Genomic DNA, 14,940 nt, shown 5'->3' with positions numbered 1-14,940 from the left:
GAGATGTAAATGGCTCTGTTGCAGTGTAAGTGAGTTACTCTCCACCGCAAGCCTTAAAAAAACAACAAGTATAAAGACCGAAGAAGACTTTACTGCATGTGATTGTGTTGGCAAAAAAACAAACAGTTGACTTTTGACCCCTTCTGACCCCTCGCAGGGCTTTTCTGCAATAGAAAGCTTTGCGAATGTGATCATTCTCAAATGACTGAGTCACACCTGAGTGAGCAAAAGCCACCAAACAGGGCCTCCACTTAGCCCAAGTGTTTGTTTTTCCTTTCTTGCCATGTTTGTCTTTAATCCAGGCGATAGCTTTCTTCATCGCCCAACACTGCGGTCACTCAAACCGAGGGGGGATTTAGTGGATGACAGCCATGCCTCCTCATCCATCATTATCCATCTCCGTGACATTTGCTATAGAGACTGCAGAACAGAGGTGAGGATGTGACCCACTTCTCAACACCTGTCAAGCTGTTGTGAAAGAAGAGAATAGTGAGAGACAAATAGTTGTAGCACCAAGCTGTGTCTGATGCTCGTGTGCAATCCTCACCCGAAACAGGAATTCTTTCTTTTTTGTTTTTTTGTAAAACAGCTGGATTACACAATTGTAATGAATCCAAGCTTGAAACTCTTTCTTATTGAGTCAGATTTTTGTCTTTCTCTGTGCACACTGGGAGCTGTCAGCTCTGTGGCTGTGACATTCACACATATACACTCCAAACAATACGTCCATCTGTTTAAAAAAAAGCTAAAGACATGAGTGACAGCCAAATCACTTTGTAAAAAGCAGGAAATATCCTCAGGAACCCCAACAAGGAGGGGTGGTGGGTTTCCACCCTGCCAATTTCCCCCCCCCCCATTTTTCCAGAGCCCCGCTTCCACCCTGAATCAAGCTAGGCTCGTGGCAGCTATTAATACAAAGTGTTGACAGGTTCAATCACAATCAGAGCTCGGCCATTCCTTTCATGCTGAGGGAAAGACAAGAGACAGCGGTCTCTTATGGGACGAGAGATGATACAAGTAGAAAGAGAGCGGCGGTCAAAAATACTACAGTGAGATTAACCAAAGTGCTGCCTGTGATCATGTGCCCGAGTCTCTGTGGTTAATTAGACTGTAACTCTGGCCAGAACAAAGTGCAGCAGGCCTGCGTTCGGCACTTGAATCGACTTTTGGCCATCAAAAGCAGCAGTGATTTTCATTCGAAAGAGAAAGTGGGTGATTGAACGCAGACATTCAAGGAGGGATTGGGGGCAGGATGGAGGAGGAGAGGTGCTATTGTGTTAAGTCTTGTTTGTTAGTCGTTTGCTGGACATAGAGAGACGGGCTACGACAACACGTAGGTGACTGGTTCCACTATAATTCATTCATCATCGGAGTGTTTATGTGTGTCTGTGAGAGCAAGAGAGAGAGAGAGAGAGAGAGAAAGAGAGAGGGGGGTGAGGAGGGGGTGTGTTTGTGTGTGTCAGACAGTATTCCTGCTCGTCTCGCTCCACCAGTTAAGTTTAAATCAGAGGCAGTCACTGGGCACACGCACACATGACGGTGGTCTCTCTCTCTATCTCTATCTCTGTCTCTGCCTTTCCTGATCCTCAACACATCAGCAGCCTCTTGGTTCAGCAGCTCAGGTAAGACCTGACAATCTCAGAAAACTCTCACCACATGAAGAAAACTGTTGACAACTTCAGCATCTTAGAGGTCTGAATTTTAACAGGACTAATCAGAGTCTTAGTATTTATCGATTTAGTGGTTTCCTCCAGCACAGACACTGAAATGTTTAAACTTTTTTCTGTCAATATTTTTCTCTGTACTATATTGATTTTGGTGTATCTGTGTAGAAGGGAAAAAAAACTGTGATATCTTCGAGATCATTGTCGGCTTGATCAGTGCAACCTGTTATTACTGTTTGTTTGAGCTGTCCATGTGAAAGGTCTCTGAGTGTGTGTATAGAGTGTTTGGGAAAATAACCAAAGCCTTGCAGTGAGGATGGGAAAAAAAAGAAACACTATACACAAATGATACAAACTCAACTCTTGGATCAGTGAAGAATATTGAATCCACTTCCCTATAAACAACATCTGTACATGTCATGAAAATACTCTTTTATGATGGATTTTGTAAGAAAACAGGCACAAAAGTGTAATTGGGCGGGGGGGGGGGGGGGGGTAAAGAAGGCCAGAGTAAAAACTGATGACATTCAGTTATTTTGGCTTGTCAACAAGAAGCTAATGAAACTGAGGAGAAGTGCAATTAGGGGATGATGGAGAATGAACATGTTGGGGGTGCGAGGGGAGAAAGGTATGCAGAGTGCAAGCTGTTTCACATCATGCTCTGAAAGGAAAGTTTCAAACTTTAAAGAGCACTCATGTTCCCCTTCGACGTTAGACGGCATGCTCATACGTTCCACACTCAGACAGTCTTTCAGTAAACTATGGCCACGAGTAAAAACAAACAGGAGAAAATGGTTTTTAAATGTGTTGTTTTACTGTAATTTGAAAATACCCGAACAGGAAATGAAGAGCACTTTCGCAGGCAGAGGTTTGTGCTGTCTAATTATGTTACTCACTTGAAAGCTCGATTTTCTAAACAGAAAAACACAGACGCAGCTTTTGAAGTCAATATTTTCATTAGCAACGCTGCTGAAAACCAGAAGTACTTCATAGGCTCATGGAGAACGTCACACTGTCATACACATACAGACACACACATACACACCATACAATCAACGCACAAACGCACAATCAAAATCTTTCTATTTCTGAAAACAACAGCATAAAATACCAAAAACATTTCTGAGATCTGAACTGATTCTGAAGTTTCTTCAGCCGTTAGTGAAGCGGATCGTCTGAAAGAAACTGAAGTGAGATGAAACAGAGGAGGAAGTGACTCATAGAAGGTTGAGTTGCATTACATCATTAGAGTAAAGATAAAGCTCCGAGGCATTGTGCGCCTTCATAATTGGCATATCTGGTTCTTGGTAATTGGTGATAAATCTGAACACCTTTGACGTGCCCAATGATACCAGACGCAAAAGATTGGAAGTCGCCATTGTTGTAGGACATCCTGTTGACCCAGCGAGGTTCAAATGGGGGAGTAAACAGACAGAGGATCATGAGATGGCAGGCGAAGGTGGCGCATTCTCTGCGACATGAACCTCACTTCATAATGGGCCGAGATAAATCATTAACTCCATCAAGCAAGCATTTTAGTGGCTCTCTCTATGGGCAGCCAGATGGTGGTGCTCAAGCCAAAGCTCGGATAGCTCAGTTGATGTGAACTTCATTTGTGTTTAAGCACAGTGAAACTTGGCCCAAGCTGCCATTTTTCCAGGTTTCTTTCTTTCTTTCTTCTTCTTTTTTCTTTAATGCCCACGATCTCAGAACGAAGCAGTATTTACATCTCCTGAAATAGTATTAGACTAGGAATGTTGCCGGTTCAGTGTCACTCAGGAGTCAGACAGCAGACTATGGAGCGCAAACGTTCCCCAACTTCCTCCTGAAGCCAAATTTATCATTTATTCCAAGCAGCTTTGTGTTTGCACGCGGCGCAGGGCCTCACACTCCTTTGTCTTGTCTCGGAGGATGCAGCTTGCTCATGGGCCTTGTGAAGTAGATGTTTGCCTTCCTGTCTGTGGTCACCCAGGGTTTATGGCTCCCATTCAGTAATGTACGATTTCTCTCCACGCTGGAGCTGCGCTGTACACAGCAGCACTAAACAACCTGCTTCCGAGTCACCTTCTGTCAGTAGCAACTCGGCTTTATTATGGTCTTCACATACATATATACACAGAGATTACATTTAGCTCTGTTTATATCCCCCCCATACCCTCTCACCATCAGCATCTCCCTCATGGAAAACCACTAGCGGTCAAAAATCCTTCCAAAGAAATGCAAAAACACAAGTGGCATCAATTTTATCCTCTTATGTCCAATTTTGGTCATTAAAAATGTCCCCCTCATCAGCAGGAGATTACCTTGAACTGTTTTGAATCCTTAAATTACAAAACCAATGTGGGTTTTGTTGCGTCGTCTGAATTTGCAGCAAGTCACTGGTAGGATCATTACAGAAGGAAAACATATGTTCAGTAAATCCAAGTTATGACATCTGTGTCGGTGCTTTACCCTACCTATTACACCAGAGGCAGTGCAGGAAACTGACAGAGATATTTCATTATTCATTTCATTATTCTGTTGCCCTTGGCACCCACACATTTTCCAAACTCAACAATCCCCACATCTGCAACCGATACATTTGGTGTTTTAAGTGCATAGAGGATTTTCCCTTTTTTTTTCTCCAAAGAGTTCATCTATTGAAATATGGTAGAAAATAAGAGGATCTTTTACTCTGAGATAAAATAGTTTAGTTGCTGGGGCTCAGACAGTCTTAATGCCAACCAGAGGGCAGCAGGAATGCCGTTGGGGTCTATTTTTTTTTTTTTTTTTTTTTTTTTACAAGTCATCTGGGGTTGCTACAACTACATCTGGAAATCTGCAAGAAGCTTTCAATATTTGCAAATAGATACGCATCAGACCTGGCAGAGTGTTTCCATGTTGCCAACCATGATATAACACCGAGAGAGCAGACAGACCTTAAGTGTAAAATCATAAAGCTGTAATGCCACCTTGTGGCAAGACGCCTGAATAGCTTGTTTCGTCGCAACAGTACAGAAAAATATGCATTGTATGTCTTTTAGAGCTACTAAAGTAAAAAAGACAATTCGTTCTATTATTTTTCCTTGCTATTTGCCTGTTTTTGAGTAGCCAGAAAACTGTTACCCTTTGCATCTGTTTGGAGTTACTGTAACCACATTTTTTTCAGGCAATTAAGCAATATACATTTTTAATTTTTTTTGTTTTTTTGTTTGTTTGTTTTTTTTTTTTTTTTGGGGGGGGGGTGTATATATATATATATATAAATTATGCTTGTATCTTTACATAATTTTTTCTAATGACTTAGACTTAGCTATTCTATTAAACATAAAGGCAATCAACAAATGGGAGAATATTCTCTTTATTCCCATTTCAGATTCAGCTCGTACAAATGAGGCAAAAACTAGCCCGGAGGCAAATTCTCCGCAGCACGCAGGTTTGATTTTCTCACAGAGCAAAGTTTCCACAGAGCTGAATCCCTGCTGTCCTGTTTGTTTAGGTGTGTGCTGATTAGAAGTTCTCATGCTGGGTACAATGTATCTCTGCACACCGAGGGTTTGAAACGTGACATGTCTTTTACAGTGACTGGAGCCTCAAACCTCTCTTTTTCTCTCCTCCCCGCTCCCTCAGTACCTTTGTGTTTAATGGTGTTGTTATCCGAGCTCACACTTAGCCATGCAGCCTTCATTAACACAGGTCATAACACAAGGCATAAATGTTCTCCTTCCGGGTGCTGACAGTCCGCCAAGATGGACGGACCATTTGATAAGCACTGTACAGTTTTACTGTTGCCCTTCATTAGCCGAGGGACGATTTAAAAGAGAAGGCGGAAAGCAGACTGCCTTTAATGATGATGTTGCAAAGAGCATTTTTGGAATATTGAATAACATGCAACATCTGTTTTTCATGGCTTCTTATTTTTACAGAAATAACATAAAGCGTCAGGATGGCTTTAATGTGCAGGTCTTTAATGAGCTGGTGTAGGGTGAGCACTTTCATGGGTGCTCGTGTGGATTAGCGTTTATGGACCATGCCAGCAGTAATGATGGCTCTTCTTCTAGGCTGCCTGTGACATTTTTGTTGTGCTTCTTTTATAGGACTCTCGGAGGCCTTTCGCCCAAGGCCTGTATCAGTCACCACAGACGCTCCCTGCCGACAGGGCCCCCGTTTGAAAGTCCCAGGATCTGGCACTAAAAAAGGGAAAATGCTGAATCAAACGGCAGGAGCAACAGAAGGGATAGAGCTGACATGTGGCATGTCTGGGAACCATAACTTCATCTACACCCTGGTACCCATTGTCTACGGCTGCAACTTTGTCGTCGGTATTGTCGGGAACAGTATGGTGGTGGCTGTCATCTACTGCTACATGAAGCTCAAGATGGTGGCCAACATTATGGTCCTCAATCTTGCCATATCTGACCTAACCTTCCTCATCACCCTCCCCATGTGGGCGACCTTCACTGCCACTGGGTACAACTGGCCGTTTGGAGCCTTTCTGTGCAAGGCCAGCGCGGGGCTCGTGATATTTAACCTGTACACCAGCATCTTCTTCCTCACAGCACTCAGCATCGACCGTTATCTGGCCATTGTGCACCCAGTGCAATCACGCCGGTTCCGCACCGTTGCCTATGCTCGTATCACCTGTATCGTGGTCTGGGTTTTTGCCTTTGTGCTCAGCATGCCCACTGCACTGACCAGGGATGTGCTGCCCCTCTCAAAATATAATACCACTGTGTGTGCCACCTTCCACGAGACTGAGGATGTCAAGAATTTGAAGGAGCTTCTTCTGGCCATCAGCATCATGAAAAGTCTGCTGGGCTTCCTGATTCCCTTCATCATCATCATCACCTGTTATTGCCTCATCGGACGGGCGTTGCTGGGGGCAAAACACATACAGAAAAGCTCCCGCTCCAGGGATGATGAGGTACTGCGCATGTTGGCAGCTGCTGTCCTGGCCTTCTTCCTGTGCTGGAGTCCCCATCAAATCTTCCATTTCATGCAAATACTCCACCAAATGAACCTGCTGGAGAAATGTGAAATCCTGGATATCATAGACACAGCAATGCCTTTCACCATCTGCATTGCCTACTTAAACAGCTGCATCAACCCAATTGTGTACGGCTTTGTGGGACGGCAGTTTCGCAAGAACTTACTGCGCTTGTTGCGCTGCTCGCCGAGTGGAGCTACCAGACCTCACCCGAGCATCAGCTCCAAGATGAGCGCGTTCTCTTTCCGTGCCTCGGAAGCCCTGAGCCTTACAACCAAGACTCATGCCTCCGCTGACGTAAAGTGAAAAAAAATGGGGAGAAACAGGGTAGAATTTCTCCCTCCCTGCTCTTTTGGTCTGTGGTCAAGAGGCTGGGGATGTGATGGAGACATTCCTCGCTTTGAAACCAAACTGTATAACCAAGCACTGAACCATGCAGAACAGTGGAGATGTTGTGCATTCATGCCCTTCTGTAGGACCACTTTGTATGGTGCTTATTAATAAACCATCACATGCTAGATCGCAATCATTGCTGATAGTAACTCATGTTTCCTTCTAAGCCAGTGAAATGAATGTCAGTGTCATAACAAAATCCGTAAAGTAACTGTTTTAATAACGTATTGCCCTGCTGGAAAACACATAATTACTGTTCGTTTATCTCCATATTTTAAAAAAAAGAAATGTGCATGAACTGCAGGATTTTGTCAACATTGTGCCTTAATGATGCAGTGCGGTAATATATTGTCCGGTGATAGCTGTTCTGTGTGCTCAGCAGGTCTTTCACCAGTTGGAACAGTGATCAAGTGCATAGCAAAGGCGCCAAAGCTGAAAAAAAAAAAGTCACAAAGAATTAATGCATGCTCTGCCAGCAGCTGTATACATGGAAAACAATGGTCATATGTGGGAATTGTAAATATATATGTGTGATATAGTTGACTATGATAACTTGTGGCTGTGTTTGAAATCATTGTCATATGACGTGCTCCCAGTGAAAATGTCCAATTTGTGTTTGCATAAGACCGAAATGTTGAGTTGTTACTAAGTTAAACTGTAAAACTCTGGTACACAAACACTTCAGGTTAGGAGATTTTCATCAGTGTCTCTGACGGTTGTATTGTAGGTGATATTTGTACATGTTAATATTTCTTTTTCTACTCTGTAAAGGTAAATGTTGTGAATATATGAGAGTATAAATAAAATGGGGAAACATTACTCAAATGGTTACATTTTTTACTGCCTTATAATATAGAGGCATTCATCTAGTACAAAAACATTGCAAACAGAGCTGTTTATCTTAGATTAAGTAGCTTTAATGGTCGAAACGAAGTGTCCTTGACTGAGAGACTCCTGGCAGCTATTAATCATTGACTCACTAATCATGTAAGGTGCACGTAGCAGCCTAAAAAAAATAACAGGTGCACGATACAACGCCTTTCAGGAAGAATGAATGACATCACACACTGGGATTGGTGGATGGGCAGCGAGCAAGGAGTTATAAGAGCTGTCCACAGGTGAGGAGAGTCTCACTGCCAACATGAAGATCCTCCTGCTTTTGGGATTGGTGGCTGTTGCCTTTGCTGAAGTCACTCGCTTCGAGGGGTAATTTATTATTTATTTTTAATTAAGCAGAAAACACTGTATTCCCGTGGTTTGTCTGTAATCGAATGACTATCTAACATCAAAAGATACAGCCAAGTTCTGCAACTCACAGTTTGTTCATTTATCAACAGAACGTAATGAAAAAGAATATTAATGTGGGATTCGTTCAGCAGAAACTATTGAAATGTTCATAGTTCATTTGTTAATGTTTTCACTCTTTTGCTAAATGTTTCTTTAGCTCTTATAAAGATTTGCATCAAAATGCCTCAAATAATAACTTCATCATGTGCTACTAAACTCACTGAGTATATAATTGAGGGAGATATGAATGACTCAATGAATGACTATGACTACTATATAAACTTAGATAAAACCTGCAAAAAAGCTTTGATTTCTAAGAAACACAACCCTATCTATGTATTATTATATTATTTGCTGCAGCTATTTTACTTTTAGAAATATTTTTGGATGTTACTTCAATCATAACTTATAACCTGATCAATTATTACATTGTGTTCTTTATTACACTGAAAAAGACTGAAATTACTACATAATTAGCTCATACATTTTTAGCAATTATTACATTATTAGTCGTAACAGGCCTTTCCGTCTGGAGTTTACTTCCAAAGTGTAAAAACGTGTATGTTAGATTAATCTGTGACTCTAAAATCGTAAGTATGTGTGAACGTGAGTGTGCGGTTGTTCGTATCTCTGCGTGCACTGTGATGGACGGTTGATATATTCTGTAATCCTCCTTCACCCATACTTGCTTGTTATCAAGCTATTACCAAGATTTGATAGGTAGCATGACATGACCCTAACCTCAACTACAACACCGTTCATTGGAAGTCTTCATTCTGTCATGATGGTTTTTCTCTTTTTATTTGGAACAGAGATAAAGTCTTCCGTCTGAAGCCTGTGCTTGATGAGCATGTGACCCTCATCAAAACTCTGGCCAAGGACATTGAGGTACTAATTCTTCGCTTCTGTTATCTGCTGAGGAGACTGTCTCTCTTCATCCCTGTGTGTTTGACTGCTGATGTGTTGGCTCCCCCTGCAGTTGGACTTCTGGAGCCCTGAGAATGCTGAGCTGGTCAATGTCAACATGGATGTCGACATCCACGTGCCTGGCATGTACCTGGACATTGTCTCCACCATCCTGAACCAGAACGACATGGAGCACGAGTAAGTGACCAGTCAAACACGAACTTTTTGAATGAGACTTTTTGAACACTGGGCTGATCATGAGTTCCTCCACAGTGTTCTCATTGAAGACGTCCAGGACGCTGTTGAGGGCCAGGCTGACGGCAGACCCTCCCCCAGAGCCCACAGCTACACCAAGTACAACACCTGGCCTGAAGTAAGAGTCAAAACTATTCTCATTCCAAGCCTCAACTGTGACTGATTCTCTATTTCCGCTCTAATTTAATATTGTCTGTTCCTATGTTTCCCGTGATTTCAGATCCAGTCCTGGATGTCCTCCATTTCCTCCTCCAAACCTTCTCTGATCAGCAGCCAGGTGATTGGAAACACATATGAAGGACGCCCCATGACTGTCCTCAAGGTACTCCAGCCTCACATGCTTTCAAACATCAGCTCCAGATGCTGAACATGTTTTGAACTTAAAGCGCAGTTTTGCAGCACTAACGTTTCACAATTATGTTTTATAACCACAGATTGGTAAGAAGACCAGCGCCAAGAAGCCCGCCATCTTCCTGGACTGCGGTATCCATGCCAGAGAGTGGATCTCTCCTGCTTTCTGCCAGTGGTTTGTCAAGGAGGTACAGAAGCTTCATAGATGCCAAGCCTTTACTCTGCAGTTTCTTCTGACCACAGCACTGACTTTCGAATCCTTCCTCAGGCCCTGAACACCTACGGGAGCGATTCTCAGATGACCAGCCTGCTCGACCAGATGGACGTGTACGTTCTGCCCGTCTTCAACATCGATGGCTATGACTACACCCACAAGAGCGTATGTCACAATCAAGCTTCGGTTGACAGATATGTGACCTATTAAACACAAATAAACATGTATACACTTTGTCCTCTTGGGAAATACAGAACAGGATGTGGAGGAAAACTCGCTCCAGGAGATCTGGATCCAGCTGCTATGGAGCTGATCCCAACAGGAACTTTGATGCCGGCTGGTGCAGTAAGTGTAGTTGTATTGCTGTAATTATTTCTATTAGGGTTGTTTTATTTCTTTGCATCAAACTTTTCCCCCTAGTAATCAAAGTTCTGACCATGGTTTTCTGTAATAAACAACCAAAATGTGATGACAACCTGCTAAAAACATGGCACTTCAACCCAGAGTCATTATAAATTTCCCTGCAAGTGGTGTGAAAACAAAATCAGCATTTGATTGTCAATCGTTTTTCAAAACTTGAACAAGGTTCTCAAGAGGATTCTGTGCAATTTCAACATGCAAAATCAAGTTAAATATGAAAAACTCTTGTCTGCCTTTATCATTTTGTTGCAAAAGAAAATGTTGAAAGTTGGAAGACAAAGAGCTGAAATCCTACCTGCCATAGTGTTTCTATTCTAAATAACCACTTCTACAAAGAAATAGATTCCTGAAGCATTCAGCATGCCTGTTTTTACAAATTTACCACCACAGCATAGCTTTGACACAAGTGCTTATTGTCTCACTAAGGTAGCTAAGACTAATGGAGATGCTGCCATCTGGTGTTCAATTCTGGGTGTTAGTCGATTTTATTTCCTTCAGGTCAGACTGTGTGCTAGACTGGACCTTCCAAAGGACCAGTTTCTACCCCACGTGCTATATGTTTAACCCCCCCTCTGATTATGGCAGTTTAAACTAATGTTTTTGAAATGTCTTTACAGCTCTGGGAGCTTCCAGCAACCCCTGCAGCGACACCTTCTGCGGACACACTATCGAGTCCGAGATCGAAGTGAAGAACGTTGCCAACTTCATCCGTGAGAAGAAGTCCGACATCAAGGCCTACCTCACCATCCACTCCTACTCCCAGCTCCTGCTCTTCCCTTACTCCTACAGCTACAACCTGGCTGCCCACCACAGCGAGCTGGTCAGTCACCATCTTCTCTCATCACAGTCTTAATGTCCAGTACCTATTGCTGAATCAGGGTGTGCGTGGTCAGTCACAATGTACAGATAATTGTGCTTCATCACAGTGTCACATGCATCGCTATAGTGCTGCAATGCTATAAAGCCATGAAGGTACAGCAACAATTATAGCAGCAGATTTATAGTGTCAGACAGACATGTTAAAGTTTAGATTAATGAGGTTCTTTGAATAATAACCAGCGGACGTCATCATCAGTGCAAATAAATGTAGCGTTATGTTACACCTACAAATAAATTATTCTAATTAGATGTGACTTTACACTTAATAAAATGAGCTTTTAAAGTGAGATGTTTCATAAACATCATGGCCAAAAGAAACTTGTTGTATAAACTTGACCCTGTACCATATCTGGGTGATTCTTATCTGAGGGCCACACATAACTGCTGCAAATCATTTGCTCCCCGCTCACATGCCTCATTCTCATGGCTCTTTTACCTCTCACCGGGGTGTCCAAGCTCTGTGCAGTTAACACTCACACCCCAGCTCCAGCTCTCACACTAACTCAGGCAGATCACACGTCTCTGTCTCTCCATTACTGGCTTGTAATTCAGTCTTTCTTCTGATACTTCACAGAACAAAAGAACACCGGGAATCTGTCACAACCCATCGGTCCATCTAGAAATATAATTTCCTGCTTGTGCATTTCTCAGAGGTTTCATTTCCTCCTGCAACTCCCCGAGGCTTTCTCCCAAACCATCAGTAATATTAGTGAAGACTTTACCAGTCGAAGCATTACGCCTTATCCAATGTTCCAGTATCCACAAGATATATCTTTAGAAATACAGCTTTTTAATTCCCTCAAATTTTTGTTTTACCATTTGTTGCATTCTCCCTGCATCGTTAAACTTCCTTTCTATTATCCTTATTTCTAAATCTTTTATTAAATATAAACATGCAGGCATGTGATTGTTGTGGTAATATGTCAAATATCAAATTTTTCTGTTGCAGAAAACCACCTTATAAGAGAGTCAAAGTCAAATAAGAAACATATTCTTGAAGTTTGTCTTCAGGTGTTACACAACTGTACTTTGTAATGGATGGTAACTGATGGTGGATAATGTCAACTATATTTAGAAGGATCCTGTTGTGTTGCTCAGACATGGTTTATGATGCTCTTTGAAGTCATACATATACAAGCAAATCATACAGAATTATACCAATAAAAGTACATTTGACTAAATATGTCCTATATATGATGTCGCTATTACAAGGTGATCCTTCAATGTGCGTTTGTTTCTTCTCTGTGTTGCAGTTGAGAGTTGCTGAGGGAGCCTCTTCTGCTCTGCGTAGTCTGTATGGCACTCGCTACACCAGTGGACCCGGTGCTACGACCATCTGTAAGTGTACAAATATCACAACCGTGTTGCTCTTTTTTATTTTTAGTGCAAATACAATGCATTTTCATTTGTTGACGATGCAAACAACTCTTGTGAAAAAGTCCTCTCGAGATAACAGAAAGCAATCAGAAGCTATGCAGCTATTTCAAGCAAGGGAGGTTTTTTTTGTTGTTGTTGTTGTTTTAGTTTTTTTCTCACCGTCTCCCCTGGAACCAAATCAGTTTGAAAACACATTTAGTGTCCCGGGCCATCAGCATACCCCCACTTTGAATAATTCCCCTCTCCTGATCTGCCCGCAGACCCTGCTGCTGGAGGCTCTGATGACTGGGCCTATGACCTGGGAGTGAAATATTCCTACACCTTCGAGTTGCGTGACACTGGTCGTTATGGCTTCCTGCTGCCCGCGTCTCAGATCAAGCCCACATGCGAGGAGACCATGCTGGCCGTCAAGTACATTGCCGCCTACGTGCAGAAGAACCTCTATTAAAAAGCGGAACTGCCAGGACCCCTGCCAACTCAGCTCCTCTGTACCAGCCCCCAGCCCCTCCAACCTCTCAGCCATCTCCTGCCCGTATCCATGGATACGGGCACCACCCGCCATGTTTCCTCACTGTGTTTGACAGAATGTCAAGATGAGTGCAAACAATAAAATCAATGATCCATCCCCACACGCTGAATCAATTTTTTATGTGTATTTGATAATATTGCATCTGGTTTACACAGCCTTTGCTATTTGTGTGAAAATAACACCACAAATCAGGGGTCTACAAAGAAAATAATCATGCTTACACTTTACAACCCATTACTAATAGGTCAGAAAAACATTTACCCCAAATTATCTGAATAATTTGTTTAAGGACACTTAAACTTAACCATGCAAATAATTCAGTGGTCTTACAGCATAAAGAAAACAATACTCAAAAGGATCTACTGATTCACTGTCAGCCCTTTTTTTTCCAAGAACAAGTGATCCCTCTTGTTCTAATGACCCTGATCCAGCCTGAAGAGGAGACAGTGTATAGGTGGGTAGAGGTGCAAGTCTTCAAAGATTTCAGTTCAGTTACACAGCACGCAAGAGACGCTGTATGCCTTGGCACCATCTCTGGGCGGCCAAGCATCTGCCTGAGTGGAGAAGATAAACGAGCCAGAAAGCAGCAGGATGTTTAACTGCACGGACGCCCATTATCAAAAGATAAAAAAAAAAAAAAAATGCTCACAATGCTACATGTTATTCATTTATGGCCAAATAATTGTAATTATTAAAAAAAATTAAAAATGAAGCCATGCAGCACTGCTCCAAATATCTATAGCATTTAAAGAAAAGTCATCAATTCACTGGTGATGGAAAGTAACCAGGAATTAGAGGATCAGTCGACCTTCCAAACCTTCAGCCTTTACCTCCTTTGAACAAAACAGGAAGCACCAAATTAATGAGAAATGCTGTGCTATTTATGGAGGTGAATAATAACGTTGCAAATGCATCAACCAGACCCTTTATCGTTTTTCATATTTCTAAACATCACTATTACATTTTGAAACATGGTCAGAAGTTGTGGAATAAATTCATAAAGGCAGAGGATCTAATGTCAAAACAATAACGACTTAACTACTCTTAAACTACGGCTCTTCATTCATTAATAAATGGTTCAATTACAGATTTCTGACGTCGAGTCAGAGAAAACTACACCTGAATGATGTCAAAACTCCAAATTCCCCACCATTGAAGTGGAACATTTTCACAAAGCTCTAGGAAACGATTGAGATGTCATTTACATAAACTTTCTTTTTTCTCTGCTTTGTGATGAAAAAACAAGTACAGAGAGGCAGACAGCCACACACACTCACATTTGCCTCCGACATGACATTTCAGAGTTACCAAATAGCCTCAAACATGAGGAGAAAATACAAACATGAATAACCACAACATGGAAACTTTGCACAGAAAGGCCCCCCAAGCCCAGAATCCAACTATATTCTTGCTGTGAGGTGACAGTTAGATTACATTGCATCACATTACCATGTGGCCCTGCATGCTTCGGCTATTAATTGTAAGTAATAGTATATTACGAAAATGCATTTTATGGTGGGAAAATATCACATGCATGTTTTTAGATTATGCATAAAGACAATTCTTTGCACAAGTTTAGCAGCTATAATTCTTGTTAAAGTCATTGTTACAACTGGTTGCTCTAGTGAAGGGGAGGAACTTTCAAAGTGTTCCATTCCATTTCTGTTATTAATATGTGGCAGTTTATGTCACATACTAG

The 14,940-nt window shown here is 42.0% G+C and overlaps 2 protein-coding genes across 3 annotated transcripts; both read left to right on the top strand.

Moving 5' to 3' along the window:
* Positions 1-1,325: 1,325 nt before the first annotated feature.
* cpb1 (carboxypeptidase B1 (tissue)) lies at positions 1,326-13,227 on the top strand (the record flags this gene model as incomplete). Of its 2 annotated transcripts, none has more annotated exons than XM_080515030.1 (11): positions 1,326-1,333; positions 9,123-9,198; positions 9,290-9,414; positions 9,490-9,589; positions 9,692-9,793; positions 9,906-10,010; positions 10,091-10,201; positions 10,291-10,381; positions 11,074-11,276; positions 12,589-12,673; positions 12,973-13,227. In XM_080515030.1, 9 exons carry the CDS (start codon positions 9,335-9,337, stop codon positions 13,158-13,160), a joined length of 1,065 nt encoding a protein of 354 aa, XP_080371156.1. In that variant the 3' UTR covers positions 13,161-13,227. The 2 variants fall into 2 exon arrangements, with proteins under 2 accessions (XP_080371156.1, XP_080371155.1); XM_080515029.1 differs by lacking the exon at positions 1,326-1,333 and adding an exon at positions 8,165-8,229.
* Positions 1,499-7,842, top strand: agtr1b (angiotensin II receptor, type 1b). The gene is made up of 2 exons (XM_080515031.1): positions 1,499-1,622; positions 5,741-7,842. Exon 2 carries the CDS (start codon positions 5,848-5,850, stop codon positions 6,934-6,936), a length of 1,089 nt encoding a protein of 362 aa, XP_080371157.1. The 5' UTR covers positions 1,499-1,622; positions 5,741-5,847; the 3' UTR covers positions 6,937-7,842.
* Positions 13,228-14,940: the final 1,713 nt, after the last annotated feature.

The sequence above is a fragment of the Blennius ocellaris genome (genome assembly GCF_963422515.1).
Source record: "Blennius ocellaris genome assembly, chromosome: 19".
NCBI classification, from domain to species: domain Eukaryota; kingdom Metazoa; phylum Chordata; class Actinopteri; order Blenniiformes; family Blenniidae; genus Blennius; species Blennius ocellaris.
Note: the sequence above shows the minus strand (reverse complement) of the source record. Positions and strands in the feature narration are given on the sequence as shown.

Bases quoted from the DNA above. Each gene is read 5' to 3' on its own strand.
- agtr1b (XM_080515031.1), top strand. From the start codon at position 5,848: ATGCTGAATCAAACGGCAGGAGCAACAGAAGGGATAGAGCTGACATGT.